Raw genomic sequence first — 11,945 nt, forward strand, 5'->3', positions numbered from 1 at the left:
ATTATTGAGTTAATATTGTTAAGATCTTATTAATTATTTAGTCTTCTAATCGACATTTTGGAATTCTAGAAAACAACTTATAAGTTGACTTTTCATTAGGTACAACGTTCGATGCAGATTTTATCGATGGAATTTTTGTCTGAATCACTATCTTTTTTTTTGTATCAATAGATTTCTTTTTATACATTTCGTTGTACTTAGATGTTATATTCTTCAATTCAAGGACTTTATTTGGGACTTTTACACTTTGGCTTTTTCTTTTGAGATATGGTCTAGGTTTTAATTGAGTAGGATCATTTCGTTCTTGGTATGCATTATTATAAACTAATTTGTTTTCATTATCTTTACTATTGGGAAAGAAGTTAGATTGTGTTCTAGAGTAGAAATAAGCTGATTCGCTAAGCTCACATGTAGCTACTTTTTCACTGTATAAGGGTGTGTGGAATATATCACTAGTACTAGTTTCTGATGAAGTTTCTGCTAAACTGCTGTTTGGTGTGTAAAATTTTATATTGTTATTTCCTGATTTCTCAGGTGTCTTAAGATATTCACAGTATAAATTGCTAAATAATTGATCAATTTTGTCTCGCATTTCTTCATCAACTTTATATTTTAGCTGCTTCAAATGCTCTGCCACCTTCCCATAATTCTTAACTACACTACATTTAATGAAATGTTCATTAATTTTTAGAGAGTTATTGTCAGTATTTAGCTCATTGTTTCGGTTTACTCTTCTATCTTTAAATTCACAGAATCTACCTGGTAAGTTATTAAATACTCTACTAGCATATCTAATATTTTTTGCATATGTATTAGATTTCGGTATATTTGATACCCAGTTTTCTACGCAATTTAGCAGCCGATATAACTCTTGTATATATTGTTTCTTATACTGGTTAACTTGCTCATATAAAGCATTTACCCATGAATCATTACAAATATCTTTAACTTCTCTATTATGTTCTCTATCTTTAATTAGTTCATAAAGATCGTATATTGAAAGTAGTAAACGATGAAGGTGGTAGCATATATTTAAAGGAATAGTCTTGTTATCCTTGTAAAAAGGATGCTTTAAGAAAGTTCCTTTTAATGTACCTGAAATAATACATCGAGTTTTATATCCCAACCAAACTGCATGAAGTTTTTTGGAAACTTGTCTTTCTTGGTTCCAATAGGTAATGCACTGTAAGAGTGGAATATTATTATTTTCAGAAGTTTCAGTTATATTACATTCAATTTCATTTCTAGTTCCTGATTTACGATCAATATCACATTTTATCATTGAATTGCTTACTTCATTAACTATTAAACTACATTTATTTCTCCCTGTATATTTAATGTACTCTGAGTTTTCATTTACTGAAGTATTAAGAATGCAATTATATTTATAATTACGGAATGCCCTCTGTATTTTAATAGCAGCTTTTTCATATTTGCTGTCCAGATAATTTTCACTAGTACGAGTATAAACTGGACATTCTAGCAAATTTAATGAGTCTCTAGTATTCATATATTTTATATTATTTTCTATATTTGTTTGAAGTTTGGAGTTGGAATTGTTTATTAAAGAGCGTTGTTTAGACGGTATTAATTGTATATAATTATAAGGAATTATAATCTTATTCATTGTAGAAGCTCTCAAGTGAATAAAGTGCTCTAGGTGATTATATCTCTTTTGAGAAGGTAGTAAGCTTGAGTAGCTGGATTTCAAAGAAGCTGATGAAGAACTATTAGATAAGGAAGAAATAGAAGATAATGAAGACATAGAGTGTTGTACCCTACAATTATTTAATATAGGAGTGCTGAGTTCGGGACTTTTGGAGTTTCTTGCATCATTTCTCATATTTTAGTATAGCATAAGTTAAATATCAATATCTTTTGTATCTGTTATCTTCCAAATTTCTCTTTAATAACGCCAAATTCTATACAAATTACTACAACTCAACTTATTTCACAAATTTATCAGTTTAATATATACTTTGTTTAATCTATCCAAGGATTTATAATATAATAAAAATGTGATTGTGCAAGTATACATGTAAACCACGTCAAAAATGCCGCCTTATTTGTGGCGGGTAATTCCACGATCACAACTATAGACTTCTACTTAAGGAACGATATCTAGATACAGTTGAAGGGGATCTTGATCTCCTTCGTCTATACCTATGTCTCCTCATATGAGATATTGATTTATAATGGTCTGAATATAAATTGTATATGTTTCTTCTTTTATGTCCTCTTCGATTCTCATTTCTGCTATAACTATCTGGAGCTGTATAGCCACAACTACTTTCCGAATCATTATTAATCCCGACTCCTTCCATATTACCATTAGTTGCATTATAATTGTAATATGAACCATAATTAGATCTTTTCCTACTTTTTGTATAATGTTGTTCATTAGAATTAGAATTAGTAACAGTGTCTCTTGGTGAATAATCATAGCATTTAAGATGTCTGCCTTTCTTATTTTGCTTATCAGATGAATACTTAAAAGGTTTAACTATTTCAATGTCACATTTATCACTTTTTTTATTATCATTTCGTTTTTTTCCAAACAAATTATTTCTTAAACTACCATCTTCGTTTATTTTAAGGGCCTCCCTAAATTTATGAAGCTCTTGCTCCTTTATATAAGCTTGTTGGTGGGTATCAAGATTGACTATTTCATTTATATCTTTACAATCTACATGTGCAGAATTATTGAACTTTTTCATTAGTTCATTTCGTTTTTGAGATACCTTATTTTCTAACTCCTCACCAGTTAGACCTTCTGCTGAAAGCTTTTCTAAATACAGTACAACTTCAAGTTCAATTTGACGTAGTCTCTGATGTTCTAAAAGGTCTGGATCTGGTTTTATAGATAAATTGGTAGTAAGAAAGTTGTTATTTCGTTCAAAGTTAGATCTTGGCTTATAGAATGATAGATTTTTTTGTATATATCCACTAGTACCTGAGCCTCTAGCAGTAGCCAAACCAATTCCATTGTACATAATTCCCTGTTAGAAAGGTTCACCAGTGTTATTCTAGGAGATTATCTTGGCTATTTCAATAGGCTCTTTTGCATCAAGCGGTCAATTCGAGGGTACTAAGCATGGAGGCAACTGAAACTTAGGCCAAATTAAGGCTGCAATCATAATAATAGTTGATAAGATATACAAATTATGTTGTCATAGTTTCAAAATTCTATATTTTAGTATCAAATACTTTGATATAGAAAAAAATTTGTAAATCAATATTCCCAACAAGTAACGTAAAAGAGAAAATAAATAAATAACTAGAAAGAGATACTTTTTCTATAGATTAATGTCATTTCACACAATTATTAAGTAATATCATACTTTATTATAAATATTTCATATATACATTAATAAAGTCCCAATATTCTAACTATTGCTAAAAAAAAATATATATTTAATCTAAGATCTCTAAAAGCAATAATATAATTAAATGTTAGAAAGAACACAATTGAATAGTTAAACATTTCATTTTAGAACTCTTGTAACATTTCTTATAACTAGATTAAAGATCCCGAACTGGATAAAAAATGTACAGTTGCAGATTTCTGATTATCACTTGGAAGTAATATAGCAGCAATTGAGCTACTTTTCATTGAGGGAATTTCAGACGGGTTTAATATTTTAATTTCTACTAATGTTGGTGTAGAAAAATCCCAAGTTTCTGAAACATTAGAAGATAAAGAATTTTCTAAACAATTATGCTTTTTTTGTCCCATAAGTTGTACTTGTTGAATATTTGGTTCTGTTTTATCCTCTATTAACTGGAATGTCTCAATCTCTGATGAACTATCTATAAATGTTCCATCTAATGTAGTTGTCTTATCAATATTTGGATGAGATATCTCAGAAATTAAACTTTTTTTTGGTGGATATTTTAACTGCCAATTATTAAAGATCAGATCGTCATGTATACTCAGATCAGATATATTTGATACTAGTGAATTTGAACTACCTTCCATTCTTTTCAAAGAATTATATGATGATGCACCAGTAACAGCTGTGTTTGAATTTACAAAGCTATTACTATGTGTATCATCCAATTTATTTGTATCGTCTAAATTAGAATTGGAAAAGAATTTTTGTAGAGATTCTTCAGGTTTTAAAGTTGGTTTAACAAATAAGTCATTCTTAAAATTATCTTTATTAATAAATTCTTCTTTAACTTCATTAAGATCTAAGTCCCATCCTCTTACACAGTGCATTGACATTGCATGTTTCATTCTAGTTCCTTTAATGCCAGATTTGTGATTATATTCATTGGAATTTGCAGTACTTTCATTGTCAGACAATGTATAAATTTTGTTTGAATGAGAGTAAACATTTGCCTCAGGATATAATTTTGAGTCACTAAATAGAGGTTCATTCAAACTATGTAGGCTGGAAGATTGTACATATAAAGTATTTCTTTCTGCCAACGTACCATGGCTACTACTGTAAGTCATCTTTGGATTTAAGTATGAAGAGGTGTCATCTTTCTTTTTATTTATGTATCGGCCTGCCTTTGGCCTTAGTTCCACTTCACCATGTGCATGTCTACATAAAACTCCAGCATCGCACTTTGTTCCCATTTTCCAGTATCTGCAAACAGAAGTTTTGTAGAAGTCAGTGGTAACTCGTAACTCGGTGGTGCCATGAGCATAAGGACAGGTTATACCCATTGTACAAGATGAGTTCAGCCAAAAAGGACACAGTTTTGTCTTTTTTAAATTCACAGGGCTTCGTAATTCCTCATAACCATGAGCAAAACGACAATCTACTCCTCTTTTACAAGTTCCTTTACTATGCATTAAACAAAGTTTTGTCTTCCAAAATTGGTCATGTATAATATTCTCAGTTAGTTTATTATCTTCATTTAAATCATTGCAAGCTTCATCCATCAAGCCATCCCCATATGTGCCGAAGTAGTTATCTTTGGAGAAATTATCTAGGGGTAACTCCTTTGAGTTACTATTTAAATGGCTAGTCATTTCTGGCTTGAGAAAAATACTGAGAAAAGCATATAAACCATTCAGAAAATTCAGCTAAAATTATAAGAAGGGAACTTTTTGTTTTTAATATTCTATAAGACACTTTCAAAAGCTTTAGAAAAAATATATCCTCGGTTAAAATTGCTTTAGAGCGGAATTTCTGAAATATTATAAATTTAGGTTTCATATAAGCGCCAATAATTATTTTCTACAAGTTATTAGACTCAATGTCAAGATTTCAAAAAAAAAAAGTTAATTTAAAAGCGCTTAGAAACCCACCTCTCCAGACCGCGTTATTTTAGTATGATTATCAGGGGCTAATAAAGAGGTAAGTATCGTACAGCTGTTTTGACAAATATTGGAGTGACTGTGGGTAGAAAAAGAAAAGTAATTAACATAGACTAAAGATCAAGACTTTAAAGTAATTAGTTGATGGATTTTATGTTCTGCCAGTATTAAGGAATTATTGAGGTTTGCATCTAGAAAGACCTTAAATAGAGACAGTATATTAGAAGTTTGGAAATGACTGAAAATATTACTGAAGAAGATGCAAATACTAGAGAAAAGGAGGTGCAAAAAGAAAAGGATCTTATATATGATAAGGAACTACAAGATGAAACTATAGAGGATAAACAGGGGACAGGACTAACTGATAACACAACAAAGCAATCGGAAAATATAAATAGCATCGATAATAGCGCAACTATAGCAGCAGTAGCTGCTCCTGAAATAAAGATCCCACGTGGACGTGGTAGACCACCTCGTAATCTAAATAGAGGTGATGTTGGCTTATCTGGATTAGTTGGGATAACCTCAATATGGGCTGATGATGATAAACCCAAGGGAAAGCGAGGTCGACCTAGAATAAGACCCTTAGAGATAGAGGAATCTGTAGAAGTAAAACAAAATAAACCTTTGAAAGTTAAGAGACCTAAAAGACCTAATGAAATTCTTTTAGAAATTGTACGTAGATTATATAAAAGAGATCGTCAACAAATATTTGCTGAACCAGTAAATGTTGAGTTAGTTCCTGACTATTACCAGGTTATTAAAAATCCTATGGACTTTTCAACAATGAGAAATAAAGTTGTTCAAGAAGAATATAAGGATTTTGAGTCTTTTGAAAGTGATATAAGACTAATTATTACCAACTGCTATACCTATAATAGAATTGGGACAGTTGTATACAGGATGGGTCTAATATTGGAAGAAACTTGGGATAAAAGTAAGGAGGCAAGTCGTAATAAATATCTTCAATCTTTTAAAAATATTGAGGAGTATGAAGAGAAGAAAAGGTTAGGTGAAATAGAAAGTGATTCAGAAGCAGAACCACAACCAATATGGACTCCTACACCTACATCACCTCCAGCCCAAGAATCACCAAATCCTTCAAATCACAGATCTATGGTAACAAGGAGAATGGAAACAAGGTTATCTTCTTCACATTCTCCATGGTCACTTAGAAATTCAGATCGTGATTCAAGCAATATATCTGATATAAATAAGAGAAGTACTAATCATAATATATATATTCAAGGTGGTGGCAATTCTAGTATCTGTAACAACAAAGAAGTACCTACAGTATCTGCTTCATCTCCCACCTTACCAAGTCAGTCTAAGGGTCCTACACTAGCTGACATTTGCCGTGCAGATGCTACTGGAATTAAGGAGAACCTTGAAAGACTTCGAGCTGACAAGGTAGATCCTTTCTCAATGCTATTGAAACAACTTGTTACTCAACCTTGTATTAAGACTCCTACTGTAGATGATTGGTATATTTTTGATAAACAACTACCTTTTATTAAATATAGAGAATCTGTAAGTCGATTTATTGGTAAAGAAAGTATTCAACTCCTAAAAAGTATTATGGATATTGATACAGCTTTAATGGAAATTGATCCTTATCCTGCGTTTATGAAATATCCACTTAATGACATTAGATTACTGGGGATTGATACTGACGACTTTGTTCAGTTTAATAGTAGTTTATCTGTAGATGGTAGCTTCTTACTTGGAGTTGGTGAGAACCATATTAAACTAGCCTTAACTTTACAAGACGAGTACCCAGATATTATAAATTTATCTCCCTTAAGGGAATTAGTTACCAAATATACTCAACATCCTCTTTTACTGCAAAGTAATATGTCAAAATATCAGAAATATACTCAATCTAATAATAGTAATTCAAATATATATCAATCTTGCTCAAGTTCTATAATAAATAGCAATACTATTGCTTCTAATTCTCTTAACAGATTTCCTCAGAACTATTTGGTGAATAATAAATCAATAACCCAAAATAATCCCACAATCTCAACTAAATTAGAAAATTCAGAATTACCTCAGACTTATTCTTCTATTTCTAAGACAGATTCATATAATATTAGTGAATTGACAAATTGCGAGGGAACTGTTGCTTCACGTACAACTATCTGTGATAACCATGGAGAGTCAAATCAATGCTCAATAGAGAATATAAGCAATTTACAATACCAAAATATTCAAACACTACCTAGTTATCATAGTAGCAGCATTAGGCAAGCCTATGATAACAACTTTTATGATAATATTCCCAATAAAATTGCCAAAGTAGATCATATTACAGGTGCTAGTTTTAGTTACTCAGGGTATGACAGAACAAATCATGGTCCTAATGTTACAGCTGGGAACTCTCATCAATCTCATTCTGATATAACTACACTCCCTACAAAATCTATTTCATCATCTAATATGGCATATCATAATACAATGCATGATTCATATTGTATATCAAAATCTCGACTACCACGTGAAAGTACTCCCCATATAGCAAATAACAGGAGTCACAATATACTATACCAACAACATGGATATAATATAGCAGATAGCACAAATCCTGGAAATAAGCAAAATGACTTAATGCAATCAAAAGGGATCTTACCTACACAGGGAAGCACCAACTATTCAGCTACTAATCAACTAGGCTTGTCAAACAGGAGTGAATATAGAGATGGGAATTCTGATATAACTATGTACCCTTATAATAGATATAGTCCAAATGCAAAGGAATTCCTAAATTCTGACATACCAGCCTACTATAATAGTGAGTTGCAATTCCCTAGAAGTAGTTATATATACTTAGATAACAACTCTTTAGTTCCACATAGACAGTCAAGTGATGTGCAAGTTCAGCAGCAGAGTGGCCATCAATGTAATACTCAAAGAACACAGCAGACGAATTCAAAGCTACAGTCACATCAATATATTCATTATGATAATCCCTCTTACCCTAATATACAACTACCACCAAATCAGCTCTCACAGCTACTCTATCTTCCAGGTGGACAAAATTATAATATGCAGCCCAAGGGTGGGCATTAAATTAAACCCTTTACTAATTTCTTACTTTTTTGAAAGGTCTTTGTTTGATTTTTTTGAGATATATATGTGATTGCCTATAATCTGGTCTTCGAGAAAAGTCGCATTTCAGATTTTTAGGTTCCCATGTGGACTAGATGAATATGATGTTTACTATAAAGTATACATAGGCTGTAGAGTCTTGAGCGGGCAGAACCCGCGCGACTCCCACGCCGCTTGTTTGTGTGGTAGGTTAGAGGATTTAGTATAAATACTAATGCTAACTACTTCTCTGAATTATTGTAGCTTTGACTATATATGTAGGGGTGTACTCTAATAGAGCATTTCTTTTCTAAAATGACAAGAGCTCCCTTTCAGTCAACCTCTCCCAGGAATTTGGAGTTTCTCCCGAATTTCACAAAATTAGGTGGATTAACTGACACAAGTAGTATTTCACAAAACAAACTTGAAAAACAACTTCGGAATCTGCGCAAAAGAGCAGAAAGTGGGGATTATAATACTATAAGTAACCAGATAGAAAACTCCTCAAACTCTGGAGAACAGGTAAATGCCATATCAACTAGTAACTCAACTTACTTACCAATTACTAACACACCTAGAGGGAGTTTAATATCAACGTTACAAGCAGAGCTAGCTTCTTTAAGAAGAGAGCATTCGACATTAGAGAAACAGTATAAACAGGAGTTCTTAAAAAGAGCTGACTTAGAGAATCTACAACAGATTGTGAAAGATCAAAAATTGCAAATACGTGAATTACGGAATCAACTTTCTGATGAGAAACGTCGATTATTGAATAAAGAAAAGATAAGTAAGAGTAACAGTACCACTAAATTGAATACTGTTGAACAATGGAAGGAAAAATACATGAAAAGTGAAAATGAGAAACTTTTGAAGTGTTCACAATTAACTGAAAAAGAGAATCAATGTATACAACTCTTAAGAAAAGTAGATATTTTGCACGATCAGCTAAAAGAATTCAAATTGTTGAAGGAACAAGTAAAGGATCAGAATTTGTTAATTAAGGAATTACAAAATAGGGGAAGATGTCTTATAGAACAAAATAAAGTTAATTTAGATAAGAGTGTAGAGGTTGAGATTCATTTAGAACAAATGAATGAATATCAGATGGAACTGATAAATTTAAGGAGTCAGGTTGAAGAACTAACAAAGGAAAAGAAGATATCTGAAGAAGAAAGAATTAAGTATATTGAAGATCATAATGTGAAGAATAAACTACTTGAAGTTGAGAAGCTAAATGAGCAACTTGAAAAAGATATCCAAGATTTACATTTAGTGGAGCAAAGGCTTAATAATGAGGTATCAAGACTTGAAAATATTAATCAGGTAACAACTAGTGACTTTGATGAATTAAAGTTTACTAATAAATTAGTTCAAGAGGAATTAGACAAAGTAACAAATGAGCGAAGTGAATTATTAAATTTGAATTTAAAACTTAAATCAAATATCTCAGAATTAAATATTGAAAATAATAAATTAAAAGAGGAATTAAGTGAGTTAAATGAAAAGCAAGAGCAAAAAATTGCAGAGATTTCCAAAGCAAATGCTTTATTGAAAGAGTTTGAAGGTATAGAACTTGAGAATAATCAATTGAAAGATAAATTAAACATTAATGAGACTGAAATAAAAGAGATAAAGTCTTATATTAATAATTTGGAATTGACAATAGACAAATTTAAGATAGAGAAACAGATTATTCAGCAACAAAAAAATGAGATTAATGAACTTAAAATACTAAATCGAGCTAATGAGGTTAGACTCAGTGAGGTGTCAGATCTTAAGACTAATCTTGAATCTGAAAATAAAAAAAGTCAGGAAATTATTGAGGAAATGAAAAAGAAATATGCAACACTTGAGTTAACTAAGATTAATATACACTCAAACTACGATTCAACTATTAAGGAGCTGGAAGAATTGAAAGAAACTAACCTCATATATGGAGTTCACATTTTTGAAGCAAATAAAATTAATATGCTCCTAACTCAAGAGTTAGAAGAAAGCAAAAAAATTGGCGATAGTTTACGAGGTCGTTTGACTCAAGTTGAGGAGGAATTAAGAAATAAGACAGATATAACTATAAATTGTAGATGTAAGGAATTGTTAATTAATAATCAGAGGTTAATAGAGGAACTGGAGAGATTGAATTCTGAATTTGAAAAAACAAGAAATACTACAGTAAATGAGAAGATGCAACTTTCTCAGGAAATTGATAATTTAAATAATAAACTTAAACAGCTTCAAGACAGGAAGGAGGAATTAACTTCTGAATTTAGAAATTTATCAAATAAGGCTGAAGAAAATAATTTGATTATAGATCTTTTGAAAACCGAACTTAAAAATAAGGAAATAGAACTTAATAAGTTATCAGGAATTAAAAAAACTATTAATGAGAAGGAATATAACTTGAATATGGTAAAAGAAGAGCTTACAACATGCCTTACTGAATTGGGAGATCGCAACCAATTACTAGAAAACACTAGGAATGATCTTAACGAACTAAAAGAACTTAATAATACACTTGAAACTAAGGTTACTACTTTGATAACTGAGATAAATAACAGGGATTTAAGAAATATAGAGCTAATAACTGAATTGAAAAAGTTACTTTATGGGAGTGAACAAGCAAAGGATTTTATTAATAATTGCACTAGAAAAAGTGAGGATACTGATCTTCCATATATAATAGAAACTATATCACAATATATAAGAGATATGGAGTCTAAATGTGTAAATTTAGATAAGTATAATTATTTGGAAATTGAATGCTCAATAGAATATCAGAAGGGAATAGAAATAATAGATAATTCACAAGAATGTAATGTGGATAATGTAATTAGAGGACATCTAGAGGAATTTAGGGATCAAAATCGGAGATTTCTAGAAAGAATATTTACATTGGAAAATTTAATAACTTATATTTCAAAAGAGAAGGAATCCTTAAATATGCGTTTGCAGGAATTTGAAGGTTGTAACTGCAGCAACTTACTTAGAAATTGTAACGATAATTTAAATTATTCAACACCTGTGTTACTAGTGGATGCAGCTAGTTATACTAGACCTAAATGCGATGTATTAAATTATACTGATGCAAACAACAAAGTTAAACATAAATACGTACAAAATTTACGTAATGAAATATTATATCTTAAAAATATGAATAAAGAATTAATTGATCAGCTTTCAAAAAAAGAGATCTTATTATTTTCATGTACCAAATATGAAAATAATTTTGATTTAAATAGTGATTACTATAAATTACGACTTGAAAGACTAGAAAATGAGTTGTTAAATATATATGCAAATATGATGCATAACAGCCAGGGAGACGATTGTTTAGAAGGAAAGTCTAAATGTAAAACTTGTAGATATATTGAGGATATATACCACAATTATATAAATAAATAACCTACTTATCTATATTCTGTTGTACTTTTTTTGAATTTATATTAAAAATTTCACTTATGCTTCACAGCATATTAGATAGATCAGAGATGTAGACATAAATTATAAGCAGTACCTCGAGAAATTGTGGAATAAAATAATAAAAGTAACTTTAAAGAAAAATAGCTTGGATATTTAGTTA

At 30.6% G+C, this 11,945-nt stretch overlaps 5 protein-coding genes across 5 annotated transcripts; 2 read left to right on the forward strand and 3 right to left on the reverse strand.

Annotated features, from left to right (window-relative positions):
* Positions 1-37: 37 nt before the first annotated feature.
* On the reverse strand, positions 38-1,843 carry cand_029180 (IQ calmodulin-binding motif family protein; the record flags this gene model as incomplete). Its single annotated transcript, XM_067213145.1, has 1 exon — positions 38-1,843. One exon carries the CDS (start codon positions 1,841-1,843, stop codon positions 38-40), a length of 1,806 nt encoding a protein of 601 aa, XP_067067680.1.
* Positions 1,844-2,093: 250 nt separating this feature from the next.
* cand_029190 (uncharacterized protein) lies at positions 2,094-2,993 on the reverse strand (the record flags this gene model as incomplete). The annotated part of the gene is made up of 1 exon (XM_067213146.1): positions 2,094-2,993. The coding sequence occupies one exon, from the start codon at positions 2,991-2,993 to the stop codon at positions 2,094-2,096; it is 900 nt and encodes a 299-aa protein (XP_067067681.1).
* A 524-nt stretch (positions 2,994-3,517) lies between these two features.
* Positions 3,518-4,987, reverse strand: cand_029200 (zinc CCCH type domain-containing protein; the record flags this gene model as incomplete). The annotated part of the gene is made up of 1 exon (XM_067213147.1): positions 3,518-4,987. One exon carries the CDS (start codon positions 4,985-4,987, stop codon positions 3,518-3,520), a length of 1,470 nt encoding a protein of 489 aa, XP_067067682.1.
* A 522-nt stretch (positions 4,988-5,509) lies between these two features.
* Positions 5,510-8,347, forward strand: cand_029210 (bromodomain-containing protein; the record flags this gene model as incomplete). The annotated part of the gene is made up of 1 exon (XM_067213148.1): positions 5,510-8,347. The coding sequence occupies one exon, from the start codon at positions 5,510-5,512 to the stop codon at positions 8,345-8,347; it is 2,838 nt and encodes a 945-aa protein (XP_067067683.1).
* Positions 8,348-8,680: 333 nt separating this feature from the next.
* Positions 8,681-11,767, forward strand: cand_029220 (uncharacterized protein; the record flags this gene model as incomplete). The annotated part of the gene is made up of 1 exon (XM_067213149.1): positions 8,681-11,767. The coding sequence occupies one exon, from the start codon at positions 8,681-8,683 to the stop codon at positions 11,765-11,767; it is 3,087 nt and encodes a 1,028-aa protein (XP_067067684.1).
* Between the last annotated feature and the right edge of the window lie 178 nt (positions 11,768-11,945).

Source organism: Cryptosporidium andersoni (genome assembly GCF_001865355.1).
Source record: "Cryptosporidium andersoni isolate 30847 chromosome Unknown contig_69, whole genome shotgun sequence".
Taxonomy (NCBI): Eukaryota; Apicomplexa; class Conoidasida; order Eucoccidiorida; family Cryptosporidiidae; genus Cryptosporidium; species Cryptosporidium andersoni.